Source organism: Lissotriton helveticus, chromosome 12, assembly GCF_964261635.1.
Source record: "Lissotriton helveticus chromosome 12, aLisHel1.1, whole genome shotgun sequence".
Classification (NCBI taxonomy): Eukaryota; Metazoa; Chordata; class Amphibia; order Caudata; family Salamandridae; genus Lissotriton; species Lissotriton helveticus.
Window position 1 is genome coordinate 14,725,959 of NC_136073.1, and position 21,189 is coordinate 14,747,147.

The following is a 21,189-nucleotide window of genomic DNA, read 5'->3' on the forward strand; positions in this document are numbered from 1 at the left end:
CTTACTATTGCTTGTTGGTTGGACACCGCAGCCGTCACTCACTAGGTTAGCAGCTACGATTGGGCAGTGGTAGGGGTGTGGCGACGTCCATGCATATGATTCACATAAAACATGGGCGGGCCATACATCTGGGTAGGCGCGGGGATTGTCTGAATGGGCTGTGGGCGGGTCGCGAGGGCGTGCTCGGCGCCCCGGATTGGATGTAGGCGTGCTCGGTGCTCCGGATTGGCAGGGGGTGTGCTTGGCGCTCCGGATTGGACGGGGGCGTGCTCGTCGCTCCGGATTGGCCGTGTGCACGCTGGGGGCTCGCCGTGCGCGCAGTGCCGCAGGCCCGTACGCTCTTCGCGCGCTCAGTCGTACGTCGCTCCGCAGACGGTGCGCACTGGAGGCGCGCGGATCCCTCAGGCTCGAGCCGGATGGATGGGCATGGGGGAGGCGCTCCGACTGCGGCTGCGCGGAATCATGCTCCTGGCCGCCTGCGCATGCGTCGTTCCTGCAGGTACAGAGGGGGCAGGGAGGGGAGGGGAGGGGAGGGGGGAGCACCGTCACCGAGACAGGGAGGGACGGGCCCGGGGGGGTAGAAGGGGCGAGGAGGGGAAGAGCAGGGGCTTCAGGAGGGAGAGAGGGGCAGCTATCACTGGAGAGAGGGGGGCGACTCAGCCCCCGCCCACGAGCTGACCCTTTGTGCCCCTCCCACATGCCCCTGCTCCTCTTACTCTGCCCCCTCCCTGTCTCTGCCCCACACTGTCCTTCTCGACTCTCACCCCTCGCACACTGCCCTGAGCCACTTCAACTGTCCTCTTGCACACTGCCCCTCTCACACTGCCCTGCACCACTCACACTGCCCTGCCCCTCTCACACTGCCCTGCCCCTCTCACACTGCCCTGCACCTCTCACACTGCCCTGCACCACTCACACTGCCCTGCCCCTCTCACACTGCCCTGCCCCTCTCACACTGCCCTGCCCCTCTCACACTGCCCTGCCCCTCTCACACTGCCCTGCCCCTCACACTGCCCTGCCCCCCTCACACTGCCCTGCACCACTCACACTGCCCTGCACCACTCACACTGCCCTGCACCACTCACACTGCCCTGCACCACTCACACTGCCCTGCACCACTCACACTGCCCTGCACCACTCACACTGCCCTGCACCACTCACACTGCCCTGCACCACTCACACTGCCCTGCCCCTCTCACACTGCCCTGCCCCTCTCACACTGCCCTGCCCCTCTCACACTGCCCTGCCCCTCTCACACTGCCCTGCCCCTCTCACACTGCCCTGCCCCTCTCACACTGCCCTGCCCCTCTCACACTGCCCTGCCCCTCTCACACTGCCCTGCCCCTCTCACACTGCCCTGCACCACTCACACTGCCCTGCACCACTCACACTGCCCTGCCCCTCTCACACTGCCCTGCCCCTCTCACACTGCCCTGCCCCTCTCACACTGCCCTGCCCCTCTCACACTGCCCTGCCCCTCTCACACTGCCCTGCCCCACTCACACTGCCCTGCACCACTCACACTGCCCTGCCCCTCTCACACTGCCCTGCCCCTCTCACACTGCCCTGCCCCTCTCACACTGCCCTGCCCCTCTCACACTGCCCTGCCCCTCTCACACTGCCCTGCCCCACTCACACTGCCCTGCTCCTTTCCCTCCACACACAGACCTGGTTCTCTCGCCCCGTCCAGCGTTTGCTGCCAAAACTCTCAGTCCATCTGCCCCCCTCCCCCTCTGCTTACTGCCGTGTCAGTCAAACCCCAAAGTTGTACTGTTGTTGACATCTGCAGGTCCTCTGACACTGTCCTAACTCTGCATCCCCACCATTGCCTAACCCTCTCAGCCCATTCATTTCTACCCCCGCTCTGTCCTGGACGTGCCCTTTACGCCCCCAACATTCCCCCACCCTCTCACATCTCCCGGGTTCGCCCCCCCCCCCTTTCCTCGTCTCTTTGGTTAAAGGTACAATGCACAGTAACGGGCGGATGGTGGTGTGCTGGGGTGTGTGCAGATCAGGACTCGCAGGGGACAGTGCACACCCGGGGTCTGGTGCAGGGTTTGCTTGGGATGCAAAATAGACACCCTACAAAAGGGGCACCGCATTTGCAGGCCGCGCCTTTTCACAAAACACTGCTTCAGTGTTTTGGGTACCATGAAAAGAAGTGTGTGTGGGTTCTTTAAAGGACACGTGTTTTCTTATTATCGCTACAATTGTTGCCGGGCCTCTTTGTGCACGGATTAGTTCACACTGGTGACCCGCACCTGAATATAGGTGAGGCCTCTTCCACTCAGGCCCCCTAGCTCTGCTCAATCTGCATACATTAATGGGTGGGCCCAGCCAGAGCCTCGGAATGACACCTCCACTCCTCTGGCAAAAGGGAGGTAATAGATGGCCATCTGCCTCCGGTGAGGCCACTCCGGCCCCCACTGGCAGCATTTCAACAGCACAGACACAGCCCACACCCTCCTCCATGCTGCACAGAAGAGTGGCCACAGCTGCACCGCAGATACCGGCTCATCGTCCACTGACCCAGTGCCAACATTCCCACTCTGACCCTGATCTGGTGATAGGGTGCTGGGGTGTGTTTGCAGCTCATGGCACCGTGCACATCTGGGGTCTGATGATGGGTGCTGGTGTGTGTGCAGATCAGGGCTCACTGGGCACAGTGCACATCTGGGGTCTGATGATGGGTGCTGGGGTGTGTGCAGATCAGGGCTCACTGGGCACAGTGCACATCTGGGGTCTGGTGATAGGGTGTGTTTGCAGATCAGGGCACCGTGCACATCTGGGGTCTGATAGGGTGCAGAGTGTATGCGGATCAGGGCCCACTGGACATATGGGGTCTGATGATGGGTGCTGGGGTGTGTGCAGATCAGGGCTCACTGGGCACAGTGCACATCTGGGGTCTGGTGATAGGGTGTGTTTGCAGATCAGGACACCGTGCACATCTGGGGTCTGATAGGGTGCAGAGTGTATGCGGATCAGGGCCCACTGGACATCTGGGGTCTGATGTGTGCTGGGGTGTGTGCAGATCAGGGCTCACTGGGCACAGTGCACATCTGGGGTCTGGTGATAGGGTGCTTGGGGGTGTATGCAGATCAGGGCTCACTGGGCACATCTGGGGTCTGGTGATGGGTGCTCGGGTGTATGCAGATCAGGGCAGTGTATTGTAATTGCATTTATATAGCGCTTTCTACCCCATACCATGCGTCAATGCGCTTTTTTTGGCTGGTAGCAGCTACTCCAGAACCCATAAAGGATTGGTGTTGAATTAGTATTGTGAAATATGAAAATAATTTGCGTGGTTGGTAGGTTGGTAAGTTATTTGGATTCAGAATAATAGCAGAAGAATAGAAGAGGGGAAAAAGGTTTGTATTTATATAGCTCTTTTTACCCTTAGCGAGGGCCTTTTTGGGCGAGTAGCGCGCTACCACGGAACCCATGCAGTGTACAGGGGGATGCTAGGGTGTATGCAGATTAGGGCAGTGCACACTTGAGTCTGATAGGGGGATGCTGGGGTGTTTGCAGATGAGTAAACGGTGCACATCGGGTCTGATAGTGGGGTGCATGCAGATGAGGACAGTGCACAGGCAGTTCTAATAGTAAGGTGTTGGGGTGTATGCAGATGAGTGGACAGTGCACGCCCGGGAGTGATAATAATAATCCACATTTGTAAAGCGCACAATCACCCGTAAGGGTCTCTAGGCGCTGGGGGCCGTCGGGAAGATTAAGCGAGCTATTGCCCAGAGTCACAGTGATGTATTCTTTTTGGGGCGGGGTAAGGGGGGGGGGGTCGGATACACAAGTCGACATTTCAAGCGGGAGGGTGAGGTGTTGATCCTGTTTCAAGGGGGTGTCCAGGGTTTCATTAACAATGGTGCACGTGACCGGATTGTTTGTTGGGGGGGGTGGGGTGATTAAACGTGAACCGGATCGCGCCCCCCCCCCCCCTGCCTACCTCCACCAACCTGCATATCCGGTTGTGGGCGTTACAGAATGAATAAAAGTAGCCCCCATACTACTAAAGCCCACCCTCAGCCCACGAGCGACGGGGGCCCTCGGTTCCCTGCTCTCAATCGGGGGGGGGGGGTCTTGTTGGACCCCTCAGCCCTGTTCCCACCACCCGTGGTTTAGGCCGGTGGCACCCCTCTTTTTAGCCCGTGTTTGTAGCCACCAGCGTTGTTTTTGGGGGTGTTGCACAACTTTCTTCCCTCCCCTCCCCCTCCAGCGCTGGCTGCGCCCCGGCCAAAGAAAACACGCGGCCGCGGCGGAGCACAGAGGCGCCATTCACCTCCCACCGGGGGGAGGGGGCTCTGCTCCAGACCTGGGGAGGGTGGGGGCGCTCTCCATGCAGATCTGGAGGGGCGGACCCCCCAACTCTGGGTGCACATGTATTGGGGTGCGCGCTGTCCCCCCTCCATCCCGATCCGGGGGAGCATCAGTCTTCATCCTTCTACAGAAGTGGCTCAGAGCCCCCCATCTCTAGGTTGAGGGGGTCGAGTGTTTACGGCACAGATCATTTCGAACCAGGATTTTGTGTCCTGAAGAGGGGCTTTGGGGGGTTTCTAGGGCTTGGGAGAGTTTATCAAGTATCTCCACTGTGGGGTTCCCCTCTTACTGCCCGTCACCGGGGGGGGGGGGGGGGTGGTACCTCCGTGGGGGGGCTGTCATCGGTGCCCACTCTAAGGGGAGGCCGTCACCTCACACCTACACCTGGAACTCCGCCCATAGATAACACAAGCCACGCCTGCTGGGGCAAACACCTGCTGACGGCTGAACCCCCCTGAGCGCACCAGGGAGACACGGGGGTGGGCTCTGTAGGTCGGCCACAGGCTCTACACCGGTCAATAGTGACATGGAGACACATGGTGTCTGTAGGTGGTGGCGCTGTAGGTCTGCCACAGGCTCTACACCGGTCAATAGTGACATGGAGACACATGGTGTCTGTAGGTGGTGGCGCTGTAGGTCTGCCACAGGCTCTACACCGGTCAGTAGTGACATGGAGACACATGGTGTCTGTAGGTGGTGGCGCTGTAGGTCTGCCACAGGCTCTACACCGGTCAGTAGTGACATGGAGACACATGGTGTCTGTAGGTGGTGGCGCTGTAGGTCGGCCACAGGCTGTTCACCCGTCAATAGTGACATGGAGACACATGGTGTCTGTAGGTGGTGGCACTGTAGGTCGGCCATAGGCTGTACACGGTCAGTAGTGACATGGAGACACATGGTGTCTGTAGGTTGTGGCGCTGTAGGTCGGCCACTGGCTGTTCACCGGTCAATAGTGACATGGAGACACATGGTGTCTGTAGGTGGTGGCGCTGTAGGTCGGCCACAGGCTGTTCACCGGTCAATAGTGACATGGAGACACATGGTGTCTGTGGGTGGCAGCGCTGTAGGTCTGCCACAGGCTCTACACCGGTCAGTAGTGACATGGAGACACATGGTGTCTGTAGGTGGTGGCGCTGTAGGTCGGCCACAGGCTGTTCACCGGTCAATAGTGACATGGAGACACATGGTGTCTGTAGGTGGTGGCGCTGTAGGTCGGCCACAGGCTGTTCACCGGTCAATAGTGACATGGAGACACATGGTGTCTGTAGGTGGTGGCGCTGTAGGTCGGCCACAGGCTGTTCACCGGTCAATAGTGACATGGAGACACATGGTGTCTGTATGTGGTGGCGCTGTAGGTCGGCCACAGGCTGTGCACCGGTCAATAGTGACATGGAGACAGTGGTGTCTGTAGGTGGTGGTGCTGTAGGTCTGCCACAGGCTGTTCACCGGTCAATAGTGACATGGAGACACATGGTGTCTAGGTGGTGGCGCTGTAGGTCTGCCACAGGCTCTACACCGGTCAGTAGTGACATGGAGACACGTGGTGTCTGTAGGTGGTGGCGCTGTAGGTCTGCCACAGGCTCTACACCGGTCAATAGTGACATGGAGACACATGGTGTCTGTAGGTGGTGGCGCTGTAGGTCGGCCACAGGCTGTTCACCGGTCAATAGTGACATGGAGACACATGGTGTCTGTAGGTGGTGGCGCTGTAGGTCGGCCACAGGCTGTCCACCGGTCAATAGTGACATGGAGACACATGGTGTCTGTAGGTTGTGGCGCTGTAGGTCGGCCACAGGCTGTGCACCGGTCAATAGTGACATGGAGACACATGGTGTCTGTAGGCGGTGGCGCTGTAGGTCGGCCACAGGCTGTTCACCGGTCAATAGTGACATGGAGACACATGGTGTCTGTAGGTGGCGGCGCTGTAGGTCTGCCAAAGGCTGTACATTGGTCAGGGGTGACACAGAGCCACGTGGTGTCTGTAGGTGGTGGCGCTGTCGGTCTCCCACAGGCTGTCCACCGGTCAATAGTGCCCGGATAAATGTCAGGCACTAGATCAATTAGGCCCCATAGAGCAAGGGGATACCCATTTTGAGCATTCTGCACAAGGAGATTTCCTTGAAACAATATTGGCAGAACGGTTTAATGCTTCCATATGGTGGATGAGGAGATACCTACTTTTAAAGGGAATGGAAGTCATTCAGTTGTTGACTACATCTTTATTAGCTCCACGCTGGGGAATAAGATCCATGGTTACTCGGCGGTCTGGTCACATTTTAGTGACCATAACCCAGTGGTTGTTAGCATTATGGACCTGATCAAAAATCCAGAGTTAGCCCATAATAGGACGGATAAGTTTGATATCCGCACGACAGACCAGGCCCGCAGAATCAGATGGAGCAGAGTTGTACCTGGAGACTTTTCTAACAACCTACTAACCAAAGTAGGAACTGAGCTGCACACATGTATGAACGTGCAAGCAGGGAATGCAGAGGTTTTAGAGGCTTATTCAAAAATTTGTACCCAGGTCGCAGCCGATCTTAGACGACCAGGTAAAGCGAAGGACCCTGCTGGGGTGGGCTGGTTTGACCAAAATTGTTCATCAGCTAATCAAAAGCTGATGGCTGCCCTGAAATGTAAACCAGTGGATAAGCCCATTGTGGCTCTATTAAGGAAATCCTATAAAAACGCACTGGAAGTCAGAAGACGGGAAATTAGGGAAGCAGCCTGGGAAGAATTAACCTCTATAGATGTTCTGAAGAATAGCTCCAAATTTTGGGCTGTTGTAAACAAACCTTTTTTCAATGATCTTTGTAATGACCAATTGGATTGCGGCATTCGTTCTCATTTTAAGTCAATCTATGAACGGGAAAACTTAGGGGAGGTGACTATACCTATCCCTATACTTTAGTGGTTACTGAGACAGAGGTGGCAGACGCCATCAGGAAGATGACAAGTAACAAGGCTCCGGGCCCTGATGGTGTTCCAGCCGACCTCTTTAAATCAGACGTCAAGACCTGGTCTAGAGTTTTAACCAATGTTTTTAATAGGGTATGTAAATCAGGTATCCCGGGTACCTGGTCTGAATCAGTCATTGTACCCATTTTTAAGAAAGGAAATAGAGGGGAACCCAGCTGTTATCGCCCGATCTCCCTCATTGATTCAGCTGTGAAAGTGTTGGGTCGGGTGGTCCTAGGCAAACTCACAGACTGCCTGGCTGAAACAAACACCCTCTCAGGCCTACAATTTGGGTTCAGGAAAGGACGAGGCACTATAGATCAAAGCCTTAACCTTCAATTATTAATTGGGAAATACGCAATCGCCAATAGGGGCACGCTATATTTAGCCTTCATGGACCTTTCCTCGGCCTTTGACCGCGTGAATAGGTCCAAATTATGGGGGTTGCTTCTCAGGCTTGGCATCGAAAAAAATATTGTGTACTTCCTTGCAGACCTGCATAAGGACCTCTCGGCTACAGTCAGATATGACCGTTTGGGTAATTGTACGGGTAAGATCAGGATCACAAATGGGGTTAGGCAGGGCTGTATTTTAGCCCCCATACTTTTTACCCTTTACATTAACGACCTAGGCACTGTTTTAACTGAGGTGTGCAAGGACATACCGAGGGCAGGCAAGCGTTCTATTCCAGCATTACTTTATGCGGATGATGCCGCTCTTATAGCACGCACAGCAGTAGGGCTGCAATGTCTTTTAAATTCATTTCCTGATTTTATGAAAGCGCTGGATCTCACTGTGAATTTTTCGAAATCGCATGTAATGATTGTGGGCAGTAAACCTAAAAGAATTAAGACTTTGCACTGTGAAGGGAATGTTCTGTCTAGGGTCTCAAGATTCCCATATTTAGGGGTTATTTTTGATGATAAGTCCACTTGGTTGCCCCAATTGGCAGCAAAACAGAATGCTTTTGCAAGGTCGATTTTGTCTGTCTTGGGTTTTGCTCGCAAACTGAGGGTGAAGCCGTTGCAGGCTGTGTTGAAGATCTATGATGCCAAATGTATTTCATTAGCCATATACGGAGCTGATCTTTGGGGGCTTAAAAACGTAAAGGCCATGCAGGTGGCAGAGGATAAGTTTTTGAAATCTATCTTATCCGCCCCCCCCAGTCAACCTCCAGTTACATCGATCATCAAGAGTGTGGGGTAGCATACCTAGAAGATCGTATAGCCATAGCCCCGCTATTAAAATGTATTTTAATTTGGCTGAACCCCGAATTGGAGCTGAACCATGAAATTCTCAGGGATTGCCTAGGCCTTGAGCATGGCAACTCCATCCCCTGGCTGAATTATGTTAAAAAACTAGCAGTTAAACTGGGCCGCCCAGAATTGTTTGATCAGCCGAATAAACTATTGAAGGGGGATGTGAAATGGGTGAAAGACACATACAAGATGATGGTATGTCTGACCAGAGAGGACAAGGAGCTGGGCAAACCAACAGTAAGGGCCCATCAGTTGTTAATATCCTCAAGTGCAATAGAACCCTATTTAAGAATCGTTAATAATACTAATCATCGATTCTTACTGACAAAATTCAGATTGAACAAATTTCATCCTCTTCTTACAGAACGTCCAGGTTGGACCAAGGAGGTAGGTTTGGAGATTTGTTTGTGTGATGGATTTTCCATCATGGATACTGCCCACTTTATCTTTTTTTGCGAACATCTTCGCCCTATTCGTAAAAGGTTCATTATTCCGCTTATTAAAGACAAGGGCTTTAGACAAGTTAAACCTGCCCTCTTGTATCTACAGCTGCTGTCTAATGTCTGGGATATTTTTAACATTGCGAACTTCTTGACAATAGCGATTAGACTTAAGAGGAAGATTAAGTGGACCTATTGTACATAGCGAGGGTGTACCTTTGAATTGCGATCGAGCGATTTCTCCTTTTTAACATTGTTTTTCTTTTTTTAATGGTCTTTGTATATATTTGCAGATATAATGAAATTTTCCCTTGCCTATATCGTTAGTGTATGTTTTTAAATATGATAATGTACTGTATGAACTGCAAATTTGCACAATTTTCTTATGTATTTGATTGTGGTCTTGACTTTTGATGTTTAGTGTACTTTTATGGTTTTTGTATGAACCGAATAAAGTACTTTAGACTGACTGACTGACATGGAGACACATGGTGTCTGTAGGTGGTGGCGCTGTAGGTCGGCCATAGGTTGTACACAGTCAGTAGTGACATGGAGACACATGGTGTCTGTAGGTGGTGACGCTGCAGGTCGGACATAGGTTGTACACGGTCAGTAGTGACATGGAGACACATGGTCTCTGTAGGCGGTGGCGCTGTAGGTCGGCCATAGGCTGTACACGGTCAGTAGTGACATGGAGACACATAGTCTCTGTAGGTGGTGGCGCTGTAGGTCGGCCACAGGATGGACAGCGGTCAGTAGTGACAGGGAGCACGTGGTGTCTGTGGGTGGTGGCTGTAGTCTGGTCAGCAGGTGAACCCCGAGAGGTTATGTCGGGTGTGGGTCTGTGACAGCTGTTCTTTTCAGTGCTTACAGCTTGTTTTCTTCTCTTCCAGTGCATTGCCAGCAGTGCCGGATCCAGTGGTGCAACGGTGAATACCTCTCTGCCTATTCGCCCAGCCATGCTGCGCCGGAGGACATGCATGCAGACGCGGATTACTGCGCAGCACTGCGGGCCTACTCTCAGTGTACCAGAAAGACTGCCAAAGCCTGTCGGGGGGACCTGGTGTACCACTCGGCCGTCTTTCGCATCCGCGAACTCTTCTCGCAGCACAACTGCTCCAGCGATGGGCCCACCTCTGCGGCCAGAACCCGGGACCCCGCGGGCCCTTCACGCACAGAGGCCTGCAACTATGTGACCAGGGCGAACTTTCAGAGGCGCTTTGCCCACTGCGGATTGTTTGGGGACCCTCATCTGAGGACGTTCAAGGATGAGTTTCAGACTTGTAAAGTGCAAGGGGCCTGGCCTCTTATTGACAATCAGTACCTCTCCGTGCAAGTCACGAACGTCGCGGTCGCCCCCGGGTCCAGCGCAACAGCCACCAACAAGGTAACTGACTGTGTGTGGTGGAGAAGCAAGGTTTGCCTCCACCACCCCAACTCGATCATGGCCTTCCCTTCAGTATCCCAACCTGGCCGACTCATGGCTCCTCTTCGAGCCCCTTTTACCTCCACAGGTTCCTGTTGTGCCCCTCTTGCTGCTCCTTTGCTTCTGTTGTAGGGTCTCACCCACTACTATGCCCATCTACCACCTCAGCTGCTTTCGATGTCTCGCACAGGAATCTTCTGAAGTGATTCCTACAGACAATCCCTCAGTGTCTGCCAAAACACACAGCCTGCCTTTCCTCCTACACGCAACCCGTCAGCATGTCACAATGAACAGAGTAACGCAAGGAATGATACTCGCCTTTGGTACTATTTTCATAGCGCAAAATGCCCCATTGCATCCAAAATGGACCCAGGGATGCATTATGTGTTAAGAAAATAGTGATAAATACAAAAAAAACATTCGAAGCAGTAGCCACGCGGGGTCTAGACTTATGCTAGGAATTTTTTAGTGAAAATACGATCAATTACAAGAACGTTCGTAATTTTCGGTAGTTTTGCATCACAAGAGTAACACTAAATTACTGCTATTACTCCGGAGTAATTAAGATTTTGCCAAGGCTTGTTTGTTACTTTTTCACCACACAGATTCTCATCCTGATCGTCTGCAGCTTGTCACCTCAAACACACCGCCCATCAGACCTGACAGTAGGCTGTTGCATCCAACAGTCTGCCGGTTATTAATGCCAGATCATCCTAGCCTCTTCTCAGACCGTCAGACACCTTCTTTTTTTCTTTCTTTTTTTAACCCCTTCGGCGCGGCCGCGATTCTGCACCTGTGCGGCCGTTTTGAAGAGTGGGCGGGTTCATGCCCCCCCCCCCCCAGCCGTCATCAGCACACACCCACCATGATGCATGACAGCCTGGGGCCGTCATCAGCATGGAAGGGGTTAACATCCACTGCAGACCCCCCAATTAACCTGCCTCTTGCTCACAATGCAGCTTGCTGTAGCCCTCCTATACTCCCTTCCCTAGCCCTACCCGAACATCCTGGGCCCTCCGATATTCCCGTCGCCCGCCCCCCAAGAGATCCCTCTTGTACACCTTGTTTTACCTCCCCCTGCAGAGATCTTGCACTCATATTCCTGATCTGATGTCTGTTGCTATAGTGTCTGGTCCTGAGTGGAGATTCATAGAGGATGGAGTGGGGGTATCTCTAGACTGATGGCAACCCGAAAAGATGCAGAGAAGGGGTGAGGGTTACTTAAATATGGTGAAGCGCTTCGAGAAAAAAACATTTTCGATTAAAGATTAGGCATATGTAGAGGCTGTCATAAAAAAAAAACATGTTGCTGCTCCTTGAAAATCCTTCAGCAAATCGGATCGCCTTAGAGATGGGTCCATCCGGCTGTCCTAAAAAATAGTACGCATTTATGTACGTCATGGACCTCCACTGTCCTTGGTTGACTGGGCAGTGATGGTTGTCTGTTGACCTGGCGATAGGCGAAATGCAGTGGGTTGACGTTTATCACAAGTTTATACTGTCCCCCTCCTTTCTCACTGAACCATCTCTTGCTGACCTCCCTTGGAAGATCAGGATTTCTAGGTTGTTGCGTAAATAGCACAGCTTTGTAAGGAGTATGAATTCCGCCAGTCTTCTGTTCTCTAAAATTGGATGCAGATCCTGATGCATTGGGTGGACCAGTGATGCCGCTTTTTATAGTTAGTCCCATATTACAGTTTATCCAAGACCTTTCTGACCCTTATCAGAAGATATTGGCCTAATTGAATCAATTAATATCTTCCAAACTATCTGTCTCATCACATCAATGCCAGTATTAAACGTTTTAGGTTGAACATTCGAGACCTCTTGTATATACTTTAGTATAGACTTATTTGTGTATGTACTTCGTGGGCTCTGGAGATCAGCCCTAGGACAGGTCTGCTTCCGCTTAGGGACTTTTTTTGTGTTCAGCTGCCTCTAGTTGACTGTCTTGATAGAAAACCACCAGTAGAAGTCAGTAAAATACCAGAATTGCTTTCTTCTTGTTCAACTGCCTCTATTTAACTGTCTGGATAGAAAACGACCAATAGAGGTCAGTAAAATGCCAGAATTGCTTTCTACTTAGGGACTTTCATTCTCTAGATTCCAGTCCATAGAAATTGTCTTCTATGAGCACCCGTAGACAATGTTTTTTTCAAATCTTGTATTTTCAGTGATATGACCAACAAAGGCCCTAATTTTACACTAAAAACAGAGCTTTGGACTTTACCATTTCCTGCTGAAAGGCACTATTTCTCTCCATGTGTTCCATACCTGGCGTGTCACGCAGTTTAATGCTTCTTTCCCTCCATGTTAAAGAACGGTAGATGTTTCAGCACCCAGGCTAATGTGCTGCATAGCTAAATACATATAAGCTCCCAAAGGCAAGACCGATTGCATTGCAAATGCTTGTTAAGATGGATTCTCCTTGTGAGGCACGTGAGAGGCAGCTTTATGGGTAGAGGGGTTTGCCTGCTCTTTGGCGAGGCTAAGCCAATCATTGCCTTGTCACTGACCCCATCTCCGAGGTCATTAATTAGCAGTTTGAAATCAAAAGCTCGAAAGAGCACAAGTGCAAAATTAAAAGCCTGAAAGCTAATTGTCTAAAAACACATATTTAAGAGTCTGAAAAAAGGGGTATCAAGGAAAAAGGTAATGCCTATATAAGGACCGCTCTCCAGGAATGGTTGGGGTACGTTTTTTAAGATTAAAGTAAGAGTTTAGCCTGAGTAATAGAATGAAAAAGTGATATCGGGTTATAGTTAGGGCCTTTAGCAGCCTGTGAGGGTTATCTTTCGGGTTGGAAAATTTGATTTATTATTTGTGAACAGATTATGGCTAGTTAACATATGTTGGTGATCTTGATAACACGTGCCATACCTTTTAATAAGGAAAAAAGAACCTTTTGCAAGTTTTGAAGTTAGAACAAACTCCATGGACTATAGTAAATTTATTACATGTGAAGTTACAAACTTTTGACTTTTCAAACTTAATTTGCCTTTTAATCTAGATTCCTTAGTGAGGGTAAGCAAACCTGTGACAATACTTGCATAGTACAGGGTTACAAACTGGTGTTAAATTGGGACACATTGGTAGTATGAGATATTACAGTGAGGGCATATTGTTTGCGCTGCTGCCAGTGTCGTGTTATAAAAGAAACCGTGGTTCGCCAGGGACTTATTTCACGAAGTGGCAACACTTAAAATGTATATTAGATCACCCAACACATTGCCAAATTGTGTCCATAAACTGAATGATGGCCTCTCACTGAGTAGGAAGGAGTTTAAATTGAGTTCAGACTTAAAAAAAAAAAGTTCTTAATGTACATATAGATAAAATAATATACTAAAGTGTGCTCCGTGTCCCTGTGTTTACAAATATAAATTACTCAAAAAGCGTATAAACAAAGTCAAACCCCAAATATCTGAGCCGTCTATCCTATTCAGACGGTGCTCACAGCGACATTTGCATTTAATCTTAGGAAGTCTGTAGGGATGTCCACGTCTGAGCTGAACCTGTGAGTGGTGGTTGGCTGTGTTTCAAGAGTGAATTTTTTAATTCAGCACCAAGACCAGTTGTCCTTGGGTGCATTGCAAGCCCCTAGCTCCCCCTGAGAGCCCACATCAGAGCTTGTTATGCTTTTATTTGGATTCAAACCTCTATGAGTATGTTCAGTCTCTCGTCCACCTCTTTTTAGCACCTTCAGTCACCTCTTCACTCTTGCAACATGTATGGGAAATAGTCAGCAGGCCATGTTCCTTCAACTCTTCGTGGTGAGAGTGAAGGCGCAAGAGGACACAGCCTTGAGCCATGGTAGACTCTTCTTCAGGTGGTAACAAACTTGGGGGTGCAACCTGCGGTAAGCGGTCCCTGAACCCTTGGTGGGGTGCTGCATGTACAGCCCTCGGAGAGCAGGCCGGAGGTGATCTAGTTCCAGCTTAGGTGCTGCGCTGTGTCGCGGTTTTCTCTTGGGTGTTTGCGATGATGGCTTCTTTCCTTGTGATTGGACACTGAAAAGTTTTAATATTTCATGATTTAGTTTCCCTTTCCTGGTGCTGGAGCGGAGTGTAGTGCTGGAGTATCCCGGTAGACTGGCCTCTTTGTGTATTTGCGTGTCTGTGGCGCGTTGCTGTTGGCCCGCGTGTTCCCCTCTGGTTTGCCTGGCCTAGCTGCTATTTTTTAAAATATATATTTATATAAATAATCTTACATGCCGTAAGCTAAGAATATGTCCAAACTACCACATTAAAGCAAATAATGGCTACCTATACTAAATCAGTACATAACTGTGCCCACAGCAGGCTGTTTAAAAGTCCTTGATGCTAGACAAGGTAGAAAACAAAACACACATCTGAAAGAGTGGACCACAGATGTGGGGCCATGGTAGCGCACACCTGCCCCAAAGAGTTGGAACAGGGGTTCCTCAGATGAGGTCTGGTGACGGGAGTATGAGGTCTCTGGGTGATTTGTTGGGGGAGATACCTTTTTGTTTTAGATTTCTTTTTGTATCTTGCCTACAGATAGCTAGCTGCCTGTCGAGAGCTATTGTAAACACACATGTACATACAGAAAGCGACGTTTGGACTATGCCTGGGCGTGGAATACCGCTCCGCTCGTCAACTTTTTCCCGCTCGGCGTAGAACTCTGAGTTCTGAAGAACTCCGCGGAGTGGAATACGAGCGAGGAAAATCATACTCCAGACCACCTCCTGGTTACATTTCTCCACATGCGCGGTCACGGATGGGTGCTACTGCTCACGTTGAGAAACCTGTTCACGTTGAGAAAGCTGCAGCTTGAGTACAGTATCACCTCGAATGGAAGAAGCAGCGCCCTCTTGCCCTGCGCATAGTGGTGTTCGCACTTTTACGACGCAGGACAAACACCCAGCACTAAAAATCAGCACGAACGCCACGGCATAAAGCACTCCGCAAGGATACAATGCACCCGGGGCAGTTATCCCTGGGCACAAGCCGGAGAGCGTGCAGAACTTTCCCAAGTTGACGCTGGTGGAGAAATTACTCCAAGCTTTTTATTTCCCTTCCTAAATAGGGCATTTCCTTTAAAGGTGCTTCGGTCTCACCTTTTCCAAGAGCTCCATCGGTGCTCGGTCCCAAATGTCTTAAGTTCAAAGCGCTGTGCTATATGTTCAAATCCGGAGCAGGCCCATGTTACATACAATATCTGGTGGTGCATTATCAGCCCACACGGATGCTGAGGTCACTGAACCTGGCCAAGAGCCCTGTGCCTAGGTTTCACCCTGCCCGAAAGGGGGGGAGGGCGCGCCTCCTCAGTTCTGGGTCCGAAACTGTGGAACTCACTCCCAGAGCCCAAAAAAAATTGCACTTCTGTACTTGCACTTCGTAAAGGCCTGAAGTGCTGGCTGTTTTAAACCGTTGGTCTGACATCTCTACCTATGCTCAGCGCCAGGAAACACTTTTTGGGTAGCTGGGCGCTTTACAAGATTATATATAATAATTAAGCATGAACTCCTACAGCTATATCATTTGAACACTTAAAAATGTGTTGAGGCAAAGTGCGTCACAGCTAGGAAATGAACTGGTTGTTCTAAAATTTAAGGTGCATTTTTACCTTCATATAAAAGTAAATCGTTGACATAAGTTATTTACCTCCCAAATATCCACGCAAGTCTTGCTTTTTGGTTTTGAAGAAACCTTCTCCCCTCCTCTCTGACAAAAGGTCAATTTGGCGCAGTCTTTGAAAGAGCAGTCATGGGAGGGCGCAGGGCGAATAGTCGCTGTGGCGACCAGGACAGATTGGCATTAACATTTAGATTTAAAAGCATTTGGGGTCTAATGAGCTTTTGACCCCCCCCCCCCCCCCTGTTTATCTGACAGAATGCTCACACTCGCTTGCCACGGGGCTTCCAGTGCTCAGGCTCTTGGCAAAGCTTGCTTGCCCCTGTGCCTGCTGGCGGAAGCCCCTTCCCTCTTCAGCTAGTGGTTTGGACCATTGGCAAGCATGCCCCGTCGCCATTTCAGTGTTCAAGATAAAGCGCTGCATTGAATCGATGCCTTGTGTGGGGTTTGGCCCATTCACAGTGGGATGGCGCCATCTGGTGGATATGCATAGTGTAGCTTCTTAACATGGCTTGGAACTCTCACGATCAAAACTTGAACGTTCAGTCTCGTTTTGTACCTGTACTTTTTGGGGGGGTCTGGGTGGACTGTAGTAGTGTTTTCCTTATGCAATCAATAGGCACAAAAAGCTTTGAGAAGCCCCCGAGAGGGCCCATGGCTCCTATATGCGATAAACTACAGCATTTTGTTCAGCGGTAAGAGTGTGCGTCTTTTACAAAAAGAGTGCCTCTGTTCGACTTTTAGTCTCACTAGAAAGCTAATGCTAAAAAAACAGTTGGCTGAATTGCCATAGGTTTGAAGCGTTATTCTTAACTTGTGACAAAGGCAACGGGCCCGAGTCATTTATTGTGAAAAGCATGTTGAAGACAATAGGCCTGCAAGGGTGGATTTTGCTGTTATTTTGGTTCTCGGAGTAATGACCGTAGTGGGCACGGGTTTCGGGGTTGGCTACCCTCTCACTGACACATCTTGAAACTAAATTTACTCTGAGATGCTGTGTTTGGCTCTCAGGAGGGACTGTGTATATTTTTGCCAAATGTAATCTGGTTACATATTCTTTTCTGCTGGCTGGTTTGTGGTAAAGTTGATGCCGTTTTTTGTACAGTACAGTAGGCCTGAGTTGGCTTTGGTGAAGGGCTGAACACGCTTGATTGATTAATTGAAAACATTTTGTCAGATGTCCTGGGCCTGTTGTGAAAAGCCCTGGGGCAGGAGGGGTTTCATAGTTGTAAACCTCATGGTAGAAGACTTGCACTGTGAGAATCCTCGTTTGGGATGTTAGGACAGATTGTATATTGTTTAGCAAACTATAATTTTGTACTTATTTTTGTCACGTATGTATGCCGGGTGGTTGCCTTGAGTGGTACAACAGGGGGTGGTGATGGACGGAGCATCTGAACCAATCAAACACTCACACCCAGTCAAAAGATCTGGGTTTAATCCATCACCGTTCTTTAGCCCACTCTGCCACCCCAGTTCAGACATGGTCATATGCAAATCAGTCTGACCCTGTGCCTCATGGGAACAGTCCAGACCGAACTGTCAAGCCATGCCTTCCCTGGACCGGAAACAAGCTTCCTAGGACCGGTTTCTGGCATTCCAGCCGTCTTCAGCCCGGCTTGCTTGAATCCAGTGGCAAAGTGAGCAAGGGCCTCACGTCTGAGCATACCCTGCCACACTTATGGCGAACAAAGCGGTACAAAAAGGGGGTGGTGATGGCCTTGAGGCAACGCTTATGCTCTATACAGTAGGCCAGTGTCGGTTAAGCTGCCAAGTCAATGATAAAGGCTACAGACCTGATTGGCTAATTTGAAAGCCTGCAGAGGCCTTATTTCTGTTCTGTTTATTACCAAAATCAGACTTATTTGTAGTAAGAAAAGATGCGGGACAGGGCGCCCTTAAGGATGGATGGTTAAAGCTTGCAGACACAGTAGTTGTGTTACATGGTGTCCGCCTATAAGACTGTGGGGAGCAAAGCTCGCGGCGTGGATCCCTCGGGTACATGCTCTGGTGGCAGAAGATTTCCACTTGACAATCCTTGGGAGGCCTCTCATGAAGGATTGTATATTTTGCCAACAAACCTTTTTACAGAGGCTTGTCATTTTCTTCATAGCGCTTAGGCAGTGTGTGTAGATCTGGCTCAACATAAGTCATGGATACATATACATACGTAGAGGGTCTCTGAGTCAGCCATTGGTCTATTAAAAGTGTCATTCACATATTGTTGCCGCCCGTGACGGCCTGTAGCGTGGAAGAGTGGATCAGACAACTTTGACTTATTAGCTTTATTGTCATTTGATAGATGGCATTTTGCTCATCACGTGCACATCCACTTGAATTCGAGTGAGCTTCAGTTCCTTGACTTGTGAGACAATCATTTTAGTTTCATATTTTCTCCTTTTTTAGGTCCCTCTATTTTTAGTTATTTATTTGCAGCACCTGGCAGCTTTCTAGACCTCGCCACTTGGCCACTCATTTACTGCTCATTTCATCTGCCGTGCACCGCATCCCATGGGTCTGCTGCTACAACAGTCATCCATCTTGATGGGTTTTGTCCATAGAGCATCATTGTTTTACCATACCAAGATGGCCGCTCCCTCTATAGCTCAAGGTCACACAAGTCTTCCATACACAGGGGTGAGAACATGTGCAGCAGGACCAACAGTAATGCAAGTCATACAGGCAGAGGTGAGAGCACCTTCTGCAGACATGGAATGCGAGTGAGCCGTAGCAGAGTGTGCCACAGGCGCGCCCAGCTCTGTAGTACTTACAGTAACACGTTACACAGGCACGGTAATAGAGGATGGTTAACACATTGCACAGAAGGAGAAATAGCTGCTTGGTTACCTTTGAGTAACATAATACGGCCTTGTGCTACAGGAGTGTCCCATCACTGGACCAGGCAGAAGGCAAACTAACACGTTCTACAGGTAAAGCAAGAGGGGCGAATCTCCACGTAGAGCCTTGAAGGGGGTGAGAGGGGTCAAGGTTTAAATATAAAGCAAGGGCCCTGTGGAGATTCATCATTGAACACCAGTCCTAATGCCAAGCAGGAATGAAGGCACCTCTGGGAGTACAAAAGTGCAAGTGTTGTCTTCAAAGTGAGGACTGCTTACATTAAAACTTCATTTTGTCCCAGAATATGGTAGATTGCAAGGTATGTCCTGCACTACAGATTGTATGACCTGGTGATGCTCCCTCGTTCGCCCTCCTCTAGGACATATGGTTCTCTTCCATCCTGTTGGTTCGACTCATTCTAATTGTTGCTTTCCCTTCTTTCAGATCACTGTGATATTCAAGAGTTATCCTGGCTGTGTTGAACAGAAGGTCTACCAAGCGTCCACGGGGGACCTCCCGCTGGCGTTCAACGATGGGACAAGGAACGGTGGGCTTGCTGAAGGAGCTGGCAGCCTGCGCATCACTGAAAAGCCAGCGTTTGGCCAAGTAGAAATCCAAGCGCTTTACATTGGCAGCACTATTCTCATCCGTCAAGTGGGCCGCTACCTCACCTTCGCCATCCGGGTGCCAGAGGACACACTGAACCTGTCGGAGGAGAGCAGCAGCAGCCTGCAGCTCTGCCTGCACGGGTGCCCCAGGGACGAACTCATCCAGGAGCACCGGCTGAGCCTGGAGCAGGCCAGTCCACTCTGGCCAGTATCCCGCAAAGCCTACACCGTGGAGGCAGCCACCGAGCAGTGTCGGGACATTCTGCAGGTGGAGGACGTCTACTTCCATTCTTGCGTCTTTGACCTTCTCACTACGGGTGACCCAGAGTTTTCCAAGGCGGCCCATGGGGCACTTGAAGACCTCAAGGCGCTGTATCCAAGTAGGCTGAAGCTCAGTGCTGCCCCTAAGACAGTCCTCCTGCCGGTCGGATCGCTGGCAGCGAAGGGACAGTCTTCCGCCTTTCTGCTTTTCTCTGTCCTTTTTCTTGCTGTGCTCTGTGGATGAGGCCTAAAAGAAGGGATGTACTGTACACATCTCTGGTGTGGCATAAGACCATCACTGGAGACGTAGGGTAGGATGGCCAACCGCTTCCTTCTCACCTCTGCTGCTGTTGTGCCAAAGGCAAGGGGCCACCAAGTTTCTGTGCGACAGAAAGTAATCCCTGAAGAAGCCCGAATGTAACTCCACCACATCATCATGCCGCCGCCTTCGGAACCTGAAGGCAAAACCTACCCATGGTCTTATGCTGCTGGAGACTATCCTGACTGATTTCCTTATTTTTCTAGTCAGCCAGAGAGATTTATTGAAATCAAAAACGAGCACCCGGACATGGTACGGTTTTGTGTACTCCCTGTTGGCTTCTTCAGAGGCCCGATAGGTCTATGTGCCACCACCCTCCTGCCATGGAAAGGCGTGGGCGCTGCGTGCCATGGTTTCCTTCACTGCAGTGGAAGTGACCGAGCTGGCACGTGGAAAGGTGAAAGCACAGACTGTCCTTTCTTCCTAAATGCCCAACACTTGGGTTGACTGCCCAGCTGCAATATGTAGAGTGGAGACTGCTCGCGGATTGCACCCCTCTACCCCAGATACCTGTAGAGCTCCTGGAACACCTGGTTCTGCCTGCACAGCCCTGAAAACACTCCGACCTGGACACTCACAATCTGAAAGTGTTTGTACATTAAGACTTGTATGTAATATGTTTTGTCATTGCATTGGTAATGTTCAAACAGCGTTATGAGCAGAGTAAAATTATTCATATTTAATCTGTCTGCAGTTCACAGTATTGTTCCCGCTTCACCCTCCAATGGATGTTGATTTGATGCGTGCGGAGGTTGTGTCCTTACAAAATGTGCACTGGTGGAACATTTACGAAAAGGATGCCAGCTGGTTGTTTAGTGGTTTATATTCTAGTATTCAATACAGGGATTGTATAGTGTTTGGGTGCATGAAGACATGGTGATTATGCCAGGGAGATGTGGTTAACTAGCCGACTTTGCAAAAAGGAGTTATTTTAATCGCTTTGCTAAAAAAAAATTCTTGTGCCCATCATTAACATCCCTAAACACCAAGAGTTGCAAAGTGCTGCAAAATCTCCCATCTATTGCGAGTCCGGATTAAGGTGGGCCGAAAGGGCTGGGAGGAGGGAGTGGGGGACGGCCAGGCTGTGCTTGTCCAATGCCATATTGTATAGGTAAAATGCAGTGTATAGACAACTTGACTCTGGTCAGTGACCA

General features: G+C 50.3%; 1 protein-coding gene across 1 annotated transcript; it reads left to right on the forward strand.

Annotated features, from left to right (window-relative positions):
- The first annotated feature begins 306 nt into the window (after window positions 1–306).
- Window positions 307–20,718, forward strand: LOC144798883 (repulsive guidance molecule A-like). Its single transcript, XM_078669978.1, has 3 exons — window positions 307–499; window positions 9,880–10,373; window positions 19,292–20,718. The coding sequence occupies exons 1-3, from the start codon at window positions 421–423 to the stop codon at window positions 19,958–19,960; spliced, it is 1,242 nt and encodes a 413-aa protein (XP_078526104.1). The 5' UTR covers window positions 307–420; the 3' UTR covers window positions 19,961–20,718.
- Window positions 20,719–21,189: the final 471 nt, after the last annotated feature.